The 19,748-nt window shown below is 39.3% G+C and overlaps 2 protein-coding genes across 2 annotated transcripts in view; one reads left to right on the plus strand and one right to left on the minus strand.

The window, feature by feature from the left end:
* The window catches only part of HMGXB3 (HMG-box containing 3), a 45,956-nt gene extending 27,931 nt beyond the window's left edge, over positions 1–18,025 (plus strand). The window contains exons 10-20 of the mRNA XM_074291754.1: positions 399–497; positions 1,488–1,637; positions 4,286–4,587; positions 5,143–5,270; positions 6,546–6,677; positions 8,196–8,380; positions 10,718–10,937; positions 11,779–11,912; positions 14,660–14,776; positions 15,259–15,468; positions 16,350–18,025. Coding sequence (XP_074147855.1) covers positions 399–497; positions 1,488–1,637; positions 4,286–4,587; positions 5,143–5,270; positions 6,546–6,677; positions 8,196–8,380; positions 10,718–10,937; positions 11,779–11,912; positions 14,660–14,776; positions 15,259–15,468; positions 16,350–16,826 — 2,154 coding nt within the window. The 3' untranslated portion in view covers positions 16,827–18,025. The remainder of the gene's footprint in view (positions 1–398; positions 498–1,487; positions 1,638–4,285; positions 4,588–5,142; positions 5,271–6,545; positions 6,678–8,195; positions 8,381–10,717; positions 10,938–11,778; positions 11,913–14,659; positions 14,777–15,258; positions 15,469–16,349) is intronic.
* A 492-nt stretch (positions 18,026–18,517) lies between these two features.
* CSF1R (colony stimulating factor 1 receptor) overlaps positions 18,518–19,748 on the minus strand; it is a 42,335-nt gene continuing 41,104 nt past the window's right edge. The window contains exon 21 of the mRNA XM_074291755.1: positions 18,518–19,743. Coding sequence (XP_074147856.1) covers positions 19,615–19,743 — 129 coding nt within the window. The 3' untranslated portion in view covers positions 18,518–19,614. The remainder of the gene's footprint in view (positions 19,744–19,748) is intronic.

Raw genomic sequence — 19,748 nt, forward strand, 5'->3', positions numbered from 1 at the left:
AGTAAAATTTTTCACTGACTTTACCCTCTCAGAATTGGCAAATGTTCTGATCCACATTTAAACTAGAAAGTGAAGAAAATATATTGTAAAACTATGGCAGCCTCTGGATTTGTGATATTTTCATTTAGTGGCATGAGTGATTTTGATTTAACAGTTTATAATTCATCACAATTCATAATGAAGATTTTTTTTTTTCCCCGTTGGACTCACTAGAAATTATCCGCTAGGAGTATTTTCAGAATTTGTGACCCTAGCAAGACACAACATAACATCCAGAAGTGTTTTCTTTTTTTTTTTAATTGAAAGTATTAATTAAAATACAGTGCAGAAGTTTTTGTTTAATCTACTAATTAAAAATTCAAATAATTGAAACCAGTTTTATCTGTTCTGACCTACAGGTACAAAATAGTTCTTCTAACAGGACATCTCAGGTGAAAGTTGTAGAGGTCAAACCGAATATATTCCCTTCTTACAAATACAGCTGTACTGTCACACTGGTGAGTGCCACTTTATGCATGAGATTTGATAGAGAGGTTGGGAGGTGAAAAGGAGAATTGATCACTGATGCTGGAAACCCAAGGGATTCACATGGCTATCTGAATTCCTTCAGAGAAAAACTTTGGTCTTAATATCTGTGGCCTGAAGGAGGTGTTTAAAACATGTTATTAAATTTTTTGCCTGGGATAAGTTGATGAGAGGCATACCTTTTGGAGTCCTTGGTTTTACTGGGAGTTGTCAGCTGTAGTATTCTGCTCTAGCTATACCATTTATTAAATCCTTGATTCTTGGTCAAGATTCTTGGTCCTCCAAGGTTAGTTTTCTCTTAAATCTCTCCAAAGCACTAATCTAGCCAAACACCTTTCTTGTAATAATTAATTTGGGGAGATGGGTTTGATTATTATTCAGCTGATTCTGATATTGCTAGATCATCTAGCTTCTTTGCTCCTCTGGAAATTGAAAAGATTTCAGAAATAAGTAAGACCTAGTACTCTTATGTTGTGAAAGATAGGATGTTCAAGTAAGATAACATCTAAACCCAGGAGTCTCTAAAGTTTTTTGTATGCATGTCATGGACTCTATTGGCAGTCAGTTGAACCTTATGGATCTTTTCTCAGAATAATGTTTTCAAATGCATAAAACAAAATATGTAGGTTACAAAGGAAATGAATTTCATTGAAATAAAGTATCACATATGAATTTTCAAAACAAGTATAGAACCCCCAGATTAAAAATCTTTTCTTGATCTAGACCAACTTCATTTTACAAATTAGTATACTGAGATGCAGAAATGTGTCCAAGATCACAGCACAAGTTAGTGGCAAAGCCAAATTGGGGTGTGTGATTAGAGTTGAAGGAAGACTGCATGTGACTGAGCTTCTTGGGAATTAAACTAAATCAGATTATCTAAATTGCTTTTTTCTTGACTTGCTGTTATTAGTCATTCTTTTGGAGAGATTAGCAAAGTTTGAAGGTTCTGTTTTCCTTAGGACCTAGGACTGGCAACATCAAGAGGTCGGGGAAAGTGTAAGAATCCCTCCTGTAGCTATGTCTACACCAACAGGCACAAACCACGAATTTGTCCCAGCTGTGGCTACAACCTTGCCAAAGACAGAACTGAGAAAACACCCAAGTCTGTTGTGAGTTCTTTTTTCTTCCCACCTCCTTTGGGTTTACATGCTGATTTTGGGTTGAGATTTATTATAGAAAGTCATTTTTTTTTTTTTTTCAGACTTCAGAGTGTTTTTGTTAATTACAGTAAATGTCTTTTAGTAGTTAAGAATGCAAGACTATTAGGTTGACATGCTATTTCACATTCTGGCCAAGTAAATAAAGGCTTCTTTATTTACTTTATAAACCAAAACAATAAGTATAGCACTAACATGGGACTTGGGGGAAACAAAGGGTTATTTTTTGTGTTTACTGAGGAGTGATGATAAAAAAAAAATGTTAAATTTTTGGAGTTCTAGTACTAGCGTATTTCAATCTCTATAGGTTCTGTAGGGTTCTTTTGGATTAAAACATCATATTCCATTTAGATTTCTCTCTCACATTGATTTTTGTTCTATAAAACAATCTTTAGTCTTATTCTCTGAATGCAAATGCTTCAAAATGTTTGAAAAGTTGCTGTAGTTATGTTTTGGCTTACAGAAACACTATCTATATTACCAGTTTTGAATGTGGCAAGTTGTTATATTCACATTTTTTTAAATTATTGAGGGGAGCACTGTAGTACGCACTGAAGTAGGCACCAAAGTTTAGATGCTCAGCTCTTGCCTTCATGGAACTTAGTCTTGGAGATGTAAATGAGATACAGATATAAATAATTATAATGTACTTCTATAATGTTGTATATTTGGTACATAACAAAATGTAAGAAATCTGAGGTGAGGAGCTGGATAACATTCCAAACATAGGTAACAGTGAGAGGAAATTTGAGAGTACAGGGTTTGTTCAGTAGCTATAAGAATCCAATTTATTTTGGAGCATAGGCTAAACTATAGTGGAATATATGAAATAAGGCTAGAAAAGTAGCCAAGAGCTTGATTGTGGTAGGATTAGAATGATGAGCAAAAGGAGTTTGACTTTGGTGTCCCACTTAGACTCAAGAATTCTCTTTCTGTGTTGTTGGTTCTTAAGAGTTAGCATATTTGTTTCTAGGTAAAGCAGGATTGGAGTGTATAGAGTTTGGACAGAGTAGGCAAAAGGAAGGAATTCAAATGTCAGGTCATAGAATTTGGAATTAGAAATTGTTTAATCCAGTTTCTTCATTTCAGAGCTATAACTGGCCCAGAAGAGAGTCACTTAAGTCATAAGTAATAGAACTTTTTGAACACAGTTCTCCAACTGCAGATCTTATTTTCAAAGAAAGTAACTCTGGTCAGTGGTCCTGCTATTTAGGATAAGTAGATAATTCTAAATCCTTCTCCCATACTTCTCAGCAGGCCCTAGACTTTGGAAGACCCTTCTCTTTCATTCAAGTTTTGCTGATTACCTTCCCCCTTACAAGTTGTAACAGAGATTTATTCTTGCCCTTAAGTAGGTGATTTCTTTTCTGAGGTGAAGTAGAAATTATAGGAGACATCCATTTTGTTTAGTTTTGGGACCCCTATCTAAATAATTACAATTGCAATAGATATAATTACAATTGCAATGCATAGATAAATTGCCGCTACTACAATCACTCTCCATTATCCCTTAGATTGAACTCATTCCCTCACCCAATATCTCATGACTTTAAAGAAAGGAAAAATAGCTCTCTTTATAAAAGTCTAGGGCAGGGGTTCTCAAACTAAGGCCCGTGGGCCCAGATGCGGCTGCTGAAGACGTTTATGCAGCCCACTGGGTTATGGCAAATGGGCTGAGGGACGGAGACAGAGTGTGAGTTTTTGTTTTTACTACAGTCTGGCCCTCCAACAGACTGAGGGACAGTGAACTGGCCCCCTGTTTAAAAAGTTTGAGAACCACTGGTCTAGGGATTTAGGGGGCAGCTAGGTGGCATAGTGATTAGAGCACTAGCCCTGAAGTCAGGAAGACTGGAGTTCAAATTGGCCTTAGGCACTTAACATTTCCTAGCTGTGTGACCCTGGGCAAGTCACTTTACCCCCAGTTGCCTCAAGGGAAAAAAGTCTAGGAATTTGTGCCTAGAATTGTGTTCTCTGCCCTTTAGAGCTATCTAGAGGCTTCAGTGCACTTTATTATTAAAACTCCAATTTTTTAAACTTTTGTTAAACTTAAATGCAGTTTGTTAAGTGCTGTAGAACTCAAGTAATAATTTTTAAAGCCATATAGGATGTTGTAAAATGTAAGTTAAAAATAGATACTGGAGATGAGGAACTAATACTTTTGAAAAAAATGGGGGGAAGTATTTATATGCAGTACCACAAATCAATCATTTATATAAGAACCTTGCTATGGCTGAATGACTGATTTTGTTGAGATTCAGGAAGGAGATAGCAATGAACTTGCTATGTCCAATGAAGTTTTGAACATGGGAACTTATGTCCCTGCCTTTCAGCTCTAAACTCCAAGTCTTAATGAGTTTATAGTGCTTTATTCTGCCACAGATGTTGGAAAGAATTAGCTTTATTTACTTTTGGAGTAGGTGGGTCAGGGAAAGGCAGTGCTGATGTTTACTTGGGGACTGGCCCTTGAATCTATTCCAAAGAGGCTAATAAAGCAATTGGCAGCAAAGACCCAAGGTCCTGGGCCTCCATAACTGGGTGTACATCCCAGGGTTGTCACATTCTGCCCTGACGACCTGGTGAACAGTTCCATCTCATCCCAGGAGGTGAGCTCGCCATCCCCCGATGTGCTGAACACAACTGAGCCCTTGAGCCAGGCCCAGAAGGAGATCCAGCGCCAATCCACACTGCAACTATTGCGCAAGGTCCTGCAGATCCCAGAGAATGAGTCGGAGCTGGCCGAGGTCTTCACCCTGATCCACGAACTCAACAGCTCCCGACTCATCCTGTCCAACGTGAGTGAGGAGACGGTCACCATCGAGCAGACCTCTTGGTCGAATTATTACGAATCTCCATCCACGCAGTGCCTCCTCTGTAGCAGCCCATTATTCAAAGGGGGACAAAAGTAAGAGCCCCTTTTAGCTTTATCCTGGCCCCTGCTTATTTCGTCTTGGTCACACAATTGTGCTGTACCTTTCAAAGGCCTTTTTCAAGCCCCTTTGTTTTGAAATCTTACTCTGTATACTCTGCCTTTCCTGAGGTTCCCTCCACAGAACTTATTTTCGTAGAATTAGATATTGATTCACTATTTAGTTTTTATTCCAACATCCTTAGATCCTAAGCAACATTTTTCCCAGTTTGGAATTTATTAGGACTGAAACGCAAATTGAAACAGTTCCAAAAACACCTCTTGGGCTTAGTTGATTATATAATGGGGAGGAATAGTTGATTTAAATTTAGTGGTGATGAGAAAGGAATAAATTTGTAAGTAAGCAGCAAATAGTTGGCCTGGAAAACCTTTTAGAGCTGAAGCTTTCAAAACCATTTCTTGTTTTTTCTACAAGTTTTTGAAAATATCACCCTGGTTTACATAACTTTGTAGCTTCTTTAGGAGTTGGTGTCTATTCTGCCTTCCCTCCCCTTCCCTTCCCCCCCTCCCTTTTTTTTTTTTTTGCTTTAGCTCCTTGGCTGGACCACAGGAGTGCTGGTTGCTGACAGCAAACCGATTACAACTGGTTACTGCCCAGGTGAAGATGTGTCTGAATCCACAATGTCTGGCCTTGCACAGCTTCACAGATATCTACACAGGTAGGCATTTTCCTTCCATGCTATCTGAGGCCATAAGGTGAGTTATGAGTTCTAATGCTCCAGACCATTGAGGATTGGGCAGCCCTGTGGTCTAATAGAGTCACTGGATCAGTGCTCCCTAGGATTATGATGAGCCTTGAATCCAAGGTGTGAGAATTAATTGAAAGAGTTGGATATGTTTAGCCTGGAGAAAAGAAAAATTGAGGTGAGAATGGGGATGATAGATCTCTTCAAGCATTTGCAGGCTGTTTAGGGGTCTAGTCTGTTTGGTCCCAGAAGACAGGACTACGATCTGTGTGCAGAAGTTGCAAAGACAAATTTAGCATCAATGTCCGTTCAGAAGCATTTCTGCACACTTAGAATTGTTCAAAGTAGATCAGCTTGCTTCTGAGGTGTTGAGTTCCCTTCCTTGGAGTTCTTCAGTCAAAGGCTGAACTACAAATTTGGGGTTGTATTAGAGGATTTCTTTATATCTTTTTTTGACTAGATAGATAACTGAAGTTCCTTTCAACTCTCAAATTCTGGGATTTGTGGCAGGTACACTAAGTAAAATGTCTGAAATCTTGGGTGTCTTAACATGTCTTTTTTCTCTCCATAACCCATTTGAACCCATCTAAATTCATTTGAATATATTTTAGTTTCACCCTGAATTGAGTGTTATGGAAGTCCCAATTTTACCTTCTTGTCATATAAAGTAGGATTTTTTTTTTTTATGGCCTCTAAATTGTAATCTTTGAGTTTCTCTAGAGATTGCCTCAAAATTTAGTGAACAAGGCTCTTGTTAAGGCTTTTAATCATGTCTTCTTTTAACCTTAATCTCTCCAGACTGAAGGATCTGAGTTGTCAGTACTCAGTAAACATTTATTAAATATCTGCTATGTGCCAGGCACTAAGTCCTGGGGATAAGAGTAAAAAAGACAATCCTTGCCCTCAAGGAGCTTACATCCTTATGGGAGTAACCATAAAAAGGTACAGAAGGGAGGGGGAGAGATCAAAGAGATCCAATGAGTATAGCCAAAGAGGAATGAAATCAAAGAAATGCAAAATTAATCTCCTCCTACCTTCCTACATAACCATTGCACAAATTTAGTTAACTGAAGAAGTACAGATTTCTGTCTTGAAGACTAATCTGTGATTTGGGAATTGAGAAGTGAGAGGAGATTCCTACATGCATTCTCCCTTGGACCTTGATTAGCCTTAGGATAGGCTGGCATTTAAAATGTTTGATACTCCAGAATCTAGTCCAAAAGTCTCTTTTTGCCTTTCAACTGACAGGTCTCTTTAATGTGGGAAGCAAACTGTTGGTGAGTTTGGATCTGCTCTTTGCAATCAGAAATCACATCAAACTGGGAGAGGACCCTAAAGTGGCCATCAGCAGTGTTCTGGAATCAGTCCAAGAACAAACAGGTAGGACTAACTGAAATTTGAGTTCAGGATTTGAGCAGCAAAGTTAGCAGTTGTGGAAGATGAATAGGAAAAATCACTTTGGAACTGCTGATATATCTAAATGAAGAAGCAATCTGAAACTCCCTCAGATCCTTCAGCCTAGAATTGGAGAAGAACTAAGAACCTTCTGCTTGTGATAGATGATTAATAAGATCCCTAGTTTAATAGGATCCTTAGTTTATTCCAGTCAGTATTAGTCAGTATGATGTGGTGGTGGTGTTGATTATAAATTCTGATAGTAGGCCTCTGAGCTGTGAACTGCAGATTATAAATTTGTTTACACATAGGAAGGTAATTAGATGACTTCTACCTTTTTTTCCCCTTGTTATAGTGACCAAGTCCAGTGTGGCAGACATGATTCAATTACATAGAAAGCTCCCCAGCTTTTTGTTGCTCCTCCATCCCTTGTCATCCCTCTTATCTTCCAACATGGAGAGATGACATGAGCTCATAGCTAATAAGTGACCCTATTTGCTGGCCTGTAGCCTGCCCTTCTGCTAGTCCATGGATATGCTCATCAGTTTGATAGATCACCTTCTGAAAGGTCTGCTTGCTAACTCATATGTCAGCCAAGAGAGATTCTGTATTTTCTGTAGATCCTCCTGGGGGTCAAGGGCACGGTCTGTCCACCAAAAAGACTATTTCTGGTCTGCTTCACCTATATTGTCCAGGTATCCAGAACTATAAAACTAAGGCACTGGAGGAAGGGGGCATCTCAGATCATGAGGAAGATCTAAAGTCCTCTTCATTAGGGTAACTACGGACCCTTTAATAAAGTGTCATTGGCTCAAAGCTCTGCCTCAGTGGGGGGGGGCTTGTTTCTTGAAGATTGGACAGTTTTGAAAAGCTCTACATCTTTATGACGTAACTGAATTCCAGAAGGAGCAAATGACCATTTTATGGTTATACTGTAAACTACCTACAGAACTGAGGTTAGATCTCTTGTGCAGCATTTTTTCTGTTAAGTGTTGACACTAACTTTGAAGAGCTTTCATTATCCTTTAGGATGTCTGACTAACCTGCCATGTGTTGGTGTTGAGATTGCCTAAAATGCAGATCATCTGTTGAGACTTCTCACCACAAGTCTCTTGGAGCTTTGGGTTAAGGGATTAGTAGTCTAGAAGCTATATCCCTAACCATTTGGGAACTCTTCTCCTCATATGAGGAGCTTCTTTTGAGTGCCATAAAGAAACTAAGATTGATCTATCTCCACCCTTCCTTTTTTTGGCTTTCCTTATTGGATTAGAGTTGGCCCTTGAAGTTAAAGTGAAGCCCAGGATTCCTGAATCTCAGAAAACTAATTTCCATTAGAGTTTGGTGGGAAGGAGATACCTGTCAGGACTAGCTTCATTTTCAGATCATTATACTTACTTTCCAGAAAATAATTCTTTTTTGTAAAGATCAGAGCTGATTCACATTTACTGCCTTGGAAAATATTTAATGATTGCATTGTAATTCATTGTAATCTTCTCATTGCAGAGAAAATCCTGGGTCCTGAAGAACTGAGCCAGCTCCAGGAACTGCTATGCAGTGGCTACTGGGCATTTGAATGCCTCACTGTGCGAGACTACAATGACATGATCTGTGGTGTTTGTGGGGTAGCCCCCAAAGTAGAAATGGCCCAAAGGAATGAAGAGAATGTTTTGGCTTTGAAAAATGTGGAGGTAATGTGTTCTTTGAAAGATTCTTACTTAGTTTGACTTGGAGCTTTGTAGTTTCACTGGGAACCTTCCACTACTTAAAGGAGAACATGTTCTGGCTAGAGTAGCTATTTGCTTCAAGACAAGAAAAAGAATTTGCCTAAATATGGCAAATATGTTCTTGCAACAGAGTTGATATGTAGAAAAAAATAGAAGGAAATGTAATCAAATTAATAACCCTTTGAGCACATTGTAAAGTTCTGATCTGGAGAATGTAATACTTTTTGACTACTTATTGTGTATTGAATGACCATTAGGCATCTTCAACTAAACATGTCCAAAACCAGAATTCCTTTTTTTTTTTTTTTAAATGTATTTTTTCCCTGAATTTAAACACCAAAAAAGAGACTTTCCCACACAGACAGAAAAAAACAGAGGATTCATCATGAAGCTATGTAGTTCTGTTTCACAGTGTTTGCTTCCTAAAAATGTGTAATGTATAAATTGTGTAAAATGCAGTAAATTGTTACTCTCAGAAGTGTCCTCCATTTCTGAACTTCCTTCTGTTATATGCTTTTTTAAAATGTTTCAAAGGCCTTTCCCCCCCCCCCCCCCACTTTGGTAACTTGGCCTCCCTCTCTCCCCTTGACCAGTTAAATGAGACAAAGGGAAAAATCCTTGTAACAAATAAGTATAGTCTTAGTAAATCCACATGGTGGCCATGTCCAAAAATATGTCTCTTTCTAGTCTTCTCTATCTAGGGGTGAGTAACAAACTTTATCATATAGATCATCTGAAGATTTGGTTGGTCATTGATTGGTTACAATTCTTAAGTTTTTCAGAGTTGGATGGGTTTTGTTTTGTTTTTCAATGTTATTTGCTTGTATAAATTGTTCTGAGTCTACTAATTTCACTTTGTGTTAATTTATAGTATCAGCTATGGGTAGCTAGATAGCACTATGGACATTAGCACTGGACCTGGAATCAGGAAGACATGTTTACTTCATTTGTTCAACTTCAGAATAGGAATAACAGCACCTATTTCAAAGGGATCAAATGTTTGTAAAACACTTAACACCATACCTGGCATATGGTTAACAGTATATAAATTCTAATAGTAGTTGTTAATTTATTATTACTCTTACTGTTTTTTTTTTTCCTATGCTAGCAAAGATTCTCTGAAATTGTTTATTTCAGTTTTTATAGTTCAATATTCTCTTACGTTCTTAGACCACAGTTTCTGAGAAGCAATCTGAGGTACCTCCCCTTGGATTCTTTTTCATTTCTTTTTCCTCTCTATAAATCTTCCCTTTCAGGACCAGCAAGTTTGTTTTGCTTGAGAACGTACCCTCCCCTTGGTTATTCTCCCTCTTAATCTATTCCCTCCAATCCTCATTTGATATCCTATTGAGTTTACTATATTTCACAACAAGCTATATACATGTACATGTTCTGCTCTCTTTTGTTTATTTCAGATGAGAGAAAGATTTATTTTATGCTCAACTCCCCTTACCTTTTCCCTCTGTTTGTATAGTCTTCTCACCCACACAAATTAAAGAGAAATAGTAAATTCTATTTCCTTATTTCTCCTTTCTACTCCTCATTTTACCTTCTCTTCTCTTTTTCTTCTTCAGACCATGTCAACAGAATCATTCCACCATCACTCCCTCCCCTGATCTCTTTGTGGTTTTGTGGGGTTTTTTGTTTTTGTTTTTGTTTTCTATTTAACTCCCTCAATACTCTTTGAAGACATTTAATTTCTTAAGGGATAGTTGAGGAAGAACTTTTATCTAAAATTATATGAGTTTTAAGATAAGCACAACTTAAATATTTTTGCACAGCTAAACTGTAAGCTGTGCTTATGATTTTTACTTTTTTAATGTTACATCATATTCCTTTGAGAATTTAATTGCAGCTTAGGCCTATTTTTTTCTCATAGTTTCCAATCTCCTGTTGTCTGTCTGTTAGCATACGTGTTAATAATGTTCACAATTTCTCATTACTGTGAATATTCATTGGTCTAATTAGCCATTCCTGGAACAGAAAAACTGCTTTTGATTTCCTTAGACAAAGTTCAACTAGGTTCAGAAATTTTAATGCTGCCTCTTTAATTGTCTTTTCAGTAAATGTAGAGCCTCCTTCCTTAATAGGCCTTCTCCTTTTTGCTGACACCAATTGCTGATTTAATAGGGATCATATTTATCCCCTCCACTCTATTTTAAAAAAACATTTTCTTTATCCTTCTGCAAAATAAATTAATTGGTATCTGTTAGCTCTAGAACCTTATAATTTTTAAATTTTTAAATTCAGATGATGATGTGGCTTTTCTGTTTGAGTAACCGTTTTCAATTTAACTTTTAGTTCACTTGGCCAGAATTCCTGGGCTCCAGTGAGGTGAATGTAGAAGATTTCTGGTCCACAATGGAGACTGAGGTGATTGAACAGATGGCATTCCCTGCCAGCATCCCTATCACCAAATTTGATGCCTCTGTTATCGCCCCCTTCTTCCCACCATTGATGAGAGGACCTGTCGTTGTCAACACTGAGAAAGACAAGAACCTGGAAATTCAGTCAGTTCCTGGTAAGGCTGTTTCAGAACCAAGCATTAAAAGGATAGGGATCCTTTGGAAAGTTGAGATTGTAGATATAGTTCTTTAGGACATACTGGTGATAATTCCCAGCAAATGCATTTGATCCACAAGTGGATTGTGTTTGTAGTGTAACATATTATTTCTAAAAAGGTAGTGACTACTATGGGGTCTCTAAAAAGGTTCCCCTGTTTCTTCAGCTTTAAAATCAGAGGTTGGAGAATAAAAATACCTATAGAAAAGGCTTCTGACATCAGGAGCTGAAGAAGAAACATTGAAGTCTTTGATGTCAACCTTGCAAGTACACTTGACTTGATACAAGTCAAAAGTGTATGAGTATATGAGTTATTTGACCAATTAAGTATTGATGATGAAGTTTAATTTTCTAGCTAATGCCCCTGAAAAGTGACTGGAGTGAGAATTCAGTCATTTGGATGGTCTTTTTTCCTTGAGGACTTTTAATTGTCTTTTAGATCCCAGAAATGAGAAATGTGATAGACCAGTATAGTACAAATTTAGGTTCCTGGCTTGGGCTCCGAAAGCTCTCATCTTATTGGCAATGTGGTCATGCAAACATGTTTTGAAGAATTTAAAGTGAAAATAAAACTAGGAAAGTGGCATTATGATTTGCCTTCGGTTCCTATTGTTCCTCTAGCATAAGGAAACTGTCTTCCTTTCCTTTAACTGCAACTGATGTGCTTCCTATTCCCAGCCATATTATTTTGCCTATAACTGGCACCAATCATTCTGTCCTCCCTTGACCCCTTCCTCTCTTCCTCCTCCCTCCCCCCTTGCCCCACAAACACACATACTCCTATTCCATTCCTTTTACAGGTAATGGCAGCTCAATGGTGAGGTTACTTCAGGAAGGCACTTTGAAGCTGGAAGAGATTGGCTCCTATAGCAAAGAGCAGCTGCAACACCTTCTGAGGCTGTGTAGTATTCCTTGGGGAGCAGAGGAGACTAAGGTGAGCTTGGTTTAAAAAAAAAAAAAAAAAAAGGCACCTGGGAGCTTGACTGCTTGCCTCAATTGGAATGATTAATTTTAAATGAATTTAATTGTTTAGAAAAGTGAACCATATTTTCCTCAATGGGTGAAACCTTGTCTTTTTCCATTCACCCTTTTCCCCCCAGGGCTATTTTCTAAAGCATTAGAAAAGAAACTTCTTCTGAGATAAAGAGAAAAAAGATGTCAAAAAGAAAATAACCCTGGGTTAACTTTCCAAGTATAAGAGAGTCTATATAGTTGCTTCATTGTAGCCATTACCCTCTTTTGGATATATTCTTCTCTTTGGATTTTAGTGATACTGCTCTTTCCTAATTCCTCCTCAGTATCCTTTGGTGACTCTTCATCTAGTCAGGTTCACTAACCATTAAGTATCTCTTAAGGATTTAACCTGAGTTCTCTTCCCTCTCTATACTTTTTTGATGACCCCCTCAGCTTCTGTGTGTTCAGTTATCATTTCTTCCCCCCCCCCCCCCCCCCCGCTGGGGTTAAGTGACTTGCCCAGGGTCATACAGCTAGGAAGTGTTAAGTGTCTTGAGACCAGATTTGAACTGGGGTCCTCCTGAATTCAAGGCTGGTGCTCTATCCACTGTGCCACCTAGCTGCCCCTAATTATCATTTCTATACACTTCTCTCCTGAGCTCTTTTTGCATCATCACTGCTTTTTGAACATTTTAAACTTGATTTTCCTTGGGTAGCTCAAATTCAACATTTCCAAAACCTTATGATCTTTCCCCCAAGCCCTTCCCTCTTTGAAGTTTTCATATTCCTGTCAAGGGCACCATCATCCTTGCAGTCACCTAAGCTCACAGCCTCAATGTCATCCTTCACTTCTCTCTTGCACTCATTCCTCATATAAAATCTATTAATAAGCCTTGTCATTTCTACTTTAAAATATCTTTTCTCTCTATTCACATAACCACTACCTTGAGATAGGCTCTCATTATATCATTCCTGAAGAGTTTTAGTAGTCTTTTGCTTGGTATCCTTTACACTTTTCTTATACTTTATTCCCCTCCATACATTCTGTGAACACTGGCCTTCTTGTTGTCTTTTATACATACCTACTCCATATATTTTTACTCACTGGCCTCCATATTCTCCTTTCTCGTTTTTGCCTTCAGGCTTCCTTCAAGATCTGGCTCAGATCCTACCTTCCAGAGAGCTTTTCATATCTGTCCCATTGGTCACAATTATCTGAGATTATTCTTCTGTCTATTAGGTATACGGCTTAGATATGCTTATGTGTTATGTCCCCCATTAGAGTGTGAGTTTCTTGAGTGCATGCCCTGTATATTTAATTTTCTTTGTATCAAGGTGCTAAGTATACTGCCTGGTACATATTAATTAATAAATGCTTGTTGATTGACTGTCTTTCTCTCAGATTCTCTGCTCCTTAATATTTCCTCCTTACTCTCTTTCCACTTCCTCACTGTCATACAAATTCACTCCTTCGTCATTATAGACTTTCACATTACATTATTCCCATTTTTATAGCCTGAATAAAACTTTTGCTATTTAGAATCCTTATTCCCCATAGCTTTTTTATCTAGACAAAGTAGATACCCATTGCCTGTGTCTATATGAATTCCAAAAAGTTCATGTGCATTAAACACACAGACCAACAACATTGAGTAAAAATGTGTCAGATTTGCCATTTATATGCCAATTAGGAACCTTTTGTCTTAGAGCTTTAGGGTTCTTAGAATTTGTAGAGGAATTGGTGGGAGGGGTTAAACTTCTTCATGACAGTGAGAACCACTAGTCCTATACTGAGAGAAGGGAAAGACATATATGTCACTGGCTTGGGAATTTGGCACATCTTTCCCTTTTTTCAAGAACATCTCTGGTTATCACCCTAAGGATTCTCAAGCAGTCTAAAATAGCCAATATTGTCAGTTAGATTTATATTGGTATGATTTGGTGGTCACAGAGGAACTCTTTGGTACTATGGGATTTATAGATGCCCATCAGTGTGTCTGACAGACCTGTTTAAAATGACCAGATGGTTGAGTTCAGCCTGATGAGTTCTCTTCCACATAGGGATTACAGAAGGTCTCTCTCCTTCAGCATCAGGGCTTTGGGGCATTGCTATTCAAGGTAGGTCAGAGCATCAGAATTTGGGAAAGAAATGAGCTTCCCTCTTTGGGACTTAAAACCTAAATGCAGAATGAATCTTCTTTCTTTTGTAGACTTTAGAGCTCTTCATGTTTTTACACACACACATACACACACATTCAAAACTTGCCTCAGAATATTCTTGCTGATATCCTACTAGTGGGAAAGAATTCTGATGGGCAGCATTGATGATACTGAGGTCTTTGTTTACAAAACTGTGACCCCAAGAAGATTCACTAAGGCTTTGGGCAATAGTACCAAAATCAGCTGAAAAATTGATTATGATATATAGCGTGTTAGTTTTTGCAGAAATAAAATACACAGCACACAAAAATTTCATTTTTAGTGATTTTTTTTTTTTTTTAAATAAAAACTACTTAAGGTTCTTTTATATCCCTAGATTTGTCTCCTTTTTTCTTGTGCTGCAAAGCAGTGTTGGTGAGGAAAATTTATGGTTTATATGATGCTAGACAGTTAAAGCATTGTGTACAGTCCAACACACAGCAAAAATTAAAATAAAATCTCCAGAAGAGAGTCTTAAATCCAAATTACAAAGTAGCAGTTTCTGTTGTCCTTTCTTTTGTTCTCCAGGATCAACTCTGTTACTCTTTGTTGGCTCTCTATGAATCTATACAGAATGGAGGAGGAGCTAGACAAACTCCATCCCATCTAACAGGGGGCAAAATCTACAAGGTGTGTCCCCACCAGGTAAGGAAATATCAAGGGTACTAGTGGAGGGAAGGGAACTCAGTTCCTTGATAGTGAAATTATTGGCAGTTCTGAGTAGAACAATGGAAATAGTAGAGATGGCTTTGAGATTCACTTCCTGTTTTTTCTGCAGAGATGTTAAACCAGCTGTTTTCAAGAATAGCATAGAATTAGGACAAGGCAACACTGTGTGACAGCTAAGAACAGGATTTACTTCATAGTGCTGCTAGATGGCCTATAGGACATTCAGCTCTAGTAACTTCACCTGGAAAGGAAACTAGTTGGGAGGGAAGAATAGAATGGGGAAGTGGATGCAGTTTGTATTGGTTTGAAGCCTTTCTTTACACTGGAAAAAAAAAAAAAAAAGTTTTTAACCCTAGAAAATAGCAAGTGTCTTGGTATATTCTTAATCATTGCACTATTCCTTAAGCTGATTCTGGTCAAGTGTTCCTTCATTTGTATCTTGTATCCTCTGGCCTCAGGTGATATGTGGCTCTAAATACCTGGTTCGAGGGGAAAGTGCTCGTGACCATGTGGACCTGCTCACCTCCTCCCGCCATTGGCCTCCAGTCTATGTAGTGGATCTGGCTACACCAGTATCCTTGTGTGCTGACTTGTGCTACCCAGAACTGACCAATCAGATGTGGGGAAGGAATCAGGGGTGCTTCTCTAGCCCCACAGAGCCTCCAACAGTGAGTCATCAAAGGGACCTTAGAACATACCCTTGGGCCACAAAGAACAAATTTGCTGGGACCTGATTGTCGAATACAATTACCAACCTTTAATCTTGTCACATTTCTCCTACTTCCTTTTGGGTTAATAAAGTGACAACACAGCCTGTTAGAAGCAGAGCATAGATGTCAAGAAAAACCAAATCTATTGACTTTTGTTCCAAATATTTTCCCATTACAATATACTGTTACTTTATGAATCCTTAAGATAGTAGATTGCTAAAAACAGAATCTCTCACTTGCTCTGTGAGATACTGGGAATGTGATATGATAGTCTTTCCATAGTTAATATTTATGCTAAATGTTTACAAAGGGATTTAGGCAGAAGGACAAGTCAACCAGTTTCCTCAGTTAATTCCAAACTTCCTGCCAATTCCCTTTTGGCCCTTCCTTGTTTCACTAGTAAGACATAATGATATGTCATTATTGGGTAAAGAGGGACTAATCTTTTCCAAAAGAGTATCAAACTGCCATAAAAGTTTATGGATACAGACAGATAGCTAACAAAATTTACTTTGGGTACAAGAGTTCATGCAGGCTGTTTGCTAAGGCATGGGGAAGTTAAGATTAGCCTTGGGTGGGGGGGGAAGCCCACAGCAATTACATCCCCTAAAGACACATTGACCCAGGTTGAAGACCCCCCAGCCCACCCCAAATACATATTTCCTTAATTATCTAACTCAGGATTTGGTCCCTTAATAAATACATAGCCCATCCTGTACTGTGCTTGGAGAATGATCATCTACCTCTCTAGATATCTTCCTCTCTTCCATTGTGGTCCCTGTCCTGATTTTACTTATCATTTCTTGTTGTAACTGTGGCTTTTCCTTTATGTTTTGCAGTATATGTCTTGCCCAGAACTTTTGGACCGACATTACACTGTGGATATGACAGTAGCTGAACATTCAGTTCAGCACCCAGTCACCAAAACCACCACCCGGCGCATTGTCCACACCGGAACAGACCCAAACAACCCCAGTGATCCTAGCTCCAGGCACCACTCGCTCTCCTTGTGCCGGGAGCTGGAACCCTATGAAGCTGTCCTCACCGCCATTGCGGACAGCAAGACAAGCAACATTCGCCAGCGACCTGTCACTTTTGACAATGCTACTCATTATTACCTCTACAACCGCCTCATAGACTTCCTCACCAGCCGAGAGATTGTCAACCGGCAGATTCAGGACATTGTACAGAGTTGCCAGCCAGGGGAGGTGGTGATCCGAGATACTCTCTATCGCTTGGGGGTGGCACAGATCAAGACTGAGATTGAGGAGGAGGATTTGGATCCTCAGGGGGAGGAAAGGGGAACTTCTGAGTAAGCCAAGCTTATCCCTGACTGCACTGCTCCTTCTGCCTCAAGCCATAGTTGGGGGTTGCCCCCAGGCAGATACATCCAGTGGGCTGGCAGGGACTCCCCTCTGCCTTCCAGTGAGAGAGAGGCCATTTGCCTTTGACTGCTTGTGATGACCAAAGAGCCATGTGCTTCCGTCTGTTCTCAGGGCAGGCAAGAAGTCCCCCTGTAGAGACTGTTTCCTTTTAGAGTTATGTACCACTTTCATTTAATGATGGTGGATGCTCCAGAATTCACTTCCAGCCATGGAATAGCACTTAGGATATCAAAGCCAGTCTGTAACTGCCTCTGCTCTCCTCCAGGCCCCATCTACTCCCAGAAACCCAGTTTTCCAAGAGTGTGTGTGGTGGAACTTGGGCTCCTGTCTACATAACAGGAGGAGTAGTGGATCAGGGAAGGAGGCCAAGAAACAAGACTGTTAATTGCTGAGTTAGTCCTTCCTGCTGGGTTGAGCATTTGCTATCCCAGACTTGCCATGTCATAATCCTGTTTTTAGGAAGTTCTTTCTATCTCTTTCATTTTTGGCTCTGAGAGAGGACATCTAGAGACTCTGCAGGGCTTTTGCATGGTTCGATCAGGCTTGTTAGTACTGTGATTTCCAGCTTCCACCCCTTTGGGCACTTTATTCTTTCTGGTGCTATGTCCTATTCATGGCCTAAGTCTTTTGCTACAATAAAAACCAAATCTGGAAGCAGTTTTAGGGAGCAGCAGTGGGAAGCCAGAGAGTCCTCCACTGAAAGATTAGTCAGGGACCAGCTGGCCTAGGAGCACCCAGCTTCTCCCATTTCTGTTTCTTGGGTCTGCCTACATCATTCCCAACTGTAGCTTTGAGGAAGAGAGTTCCCTTTCCTTTTCTTTCCAGCTACATCTTCCTCTACATTTCCATATCACTCTGCTGATGGGGACTTAGCCAGGGTTGACATGGGACCGGAGGACATGGGGAGGATGAGGGCAAGGGCAGAGGAGCCTATGGCACATGTGTTGTGTCGGTGAACATCCCTTCCATGAAGGGGAAGCAGACTGGACTGTAAGAATGGCAGAACTGGACCACACACCCAAGGCCATTATGGTATAGGAATCTGCCATTTCTTGATTAATTTATTTGAGGAGTTGATGATTTTTTTTCCCAAATGATAAAGTTTAATAAATTATCCATTTTGGGGTGAAGCAGAAGTCAGATGTGTGATCTTTGTGTGGGGATAATGTACATGCTGCTCATGTGAGATATATGTTGAGATATATGAGTGAGTGGCCCTGCACCAGAGATAGGGATGACTTACACTTAGCCATTCTCAAAGGAACAAAGTGAAGTTAATGCTCATAGGAAACTGGACCTGGCTCCTTATCATCTGTAGATTAGCTTATTTAACCTTGGAGTTGTCTCTTCTCAAATGGGCACCCCAGACCTAGCATTATTTTTTTATCCTTTGCAACTGTGGCAATTTTGACTTCTAAGAGGGTTTCCCGTCAGTATGAAATGTCAAAATTAGAGAAAAGGAAATATATGTATGACCAGGACTAGACACAATGGAGAAAGGTTTCAGCTTTGTCTGGGAGAGGGGTGGAGATAGGGGTTGCTTTGTTGTTCTGTTTGTTGTTTTTGGTTTTTCTTGGTTTTTTGTTTATTTCTTTTAATTTGGAAGAAATCAAGAGGCTGGATTGAGTTAATGTTGTTAGTTTAATTGGCTTTGACATCATGTGAGGTGACTGTTGATTAAAAGTAGATAGCTTAGTTTAATGCTTTTAGATACATTTCAGGCCTACCCAGCCAAATGCCAAGGTCAGCCAGTCCTCAGAGCAATGACTGATAATTTAAGGGGCCAACAAAAGTAAGCCTTGATATTATTAGACCTTGGACTTTTTAATGCCATAATAACCCAAAGCAGGGTATAAACAGATAAGGAAGGAAGCTTAGGAATACCATCACTTTAACTAAAAAACCCACAAAAATAGGCTTTTACAAAATTAATTTGCTAAGTTGCCTCCCCAAGGAACCTGGGGATTTATTTGTGGCAGAAATGGTGCATGTAAAGCTTTGAGCTAAGTGGGGGGTGTTGGTGGAGGATGAGAACTAGCTTTTGCTACTAGTGATGGCTGACACTTTCTAGCCATGATAATTACTTTCTCTCCCCTGCCGCTCAACCTATCCAGGCCTGTACCTGTTCCTGTAGGCTTATAGATTTAAAGCTGGAAGGGACATTACAAATAATAGAATCCAGCTTCATCATTTTATAGATGAGGAAGTAGGCCTTTGCCTTAGGCCATATGGCTAATAAGTAATTAAGGTGAGGTTCAAACCCAGATCTTAGATTTTTCATCCCATCCTTCATGTTATGCTGCCTCTCCAGTATTGTTTGTTTGGCTTTTGGGTCTCACACCCAATTAAGTTGTTTTTCAGTTCCTGAAGTTAAGTTTAGTCTTCCATAGGGAATGGGTACAGAGAAATTCTAAGCCATAAAGGCAAAAATTACTTAAGTTGGAGAGAGAGAGAGGATAAAATTTCTGAGATGATTTGTAGTAATAGATGGTAAGAAATAGGCTATTAGAGCACCAATGGGTTGAGAAAGTCCTAAACAGGAATGCAGCTATCATATGCCATTTGGACCCTGGCATGCAAAAATAACTGGGTTCCCAGAGAAATAGCTAGCCTATTTATATTCCTGAGCTTCAAACTTGGGCCCAGCCCTTCAGTGAAATAGCTAAATCATTGTCTCTTCATGCCCCATGTGGATCCTTCCATAGAAGAACTGACTGACTTAACAGAACTGATAGTTGTTGGCCTGTAGTAGGGGTTGGCTGCTGTCTGCTTGGTCACAGCAGTCCAAGGGCTCAGTGACACTGTCTTCTTCCTCACTGCTGCCACTACTGGGCAGGTTGGCATAGTCCTAAA

The sequence above is a fragment of the Sminthopsis crassicaudata genome, chromosome 2, assembly GCF_048593235.1.
Source record: "Sminthopsis crassicaudata isolate SCR6 chromosome 2, ASM4859323v1, whole genome shotgun sequence".
Classification (NCBI taxonomy): Eukaryota; Metazoa; Chordata; class Mammalia; order Dasyuromorphia; family Dasyuridae; genus Sminthopsis; species Sminthopsis crassicaudata.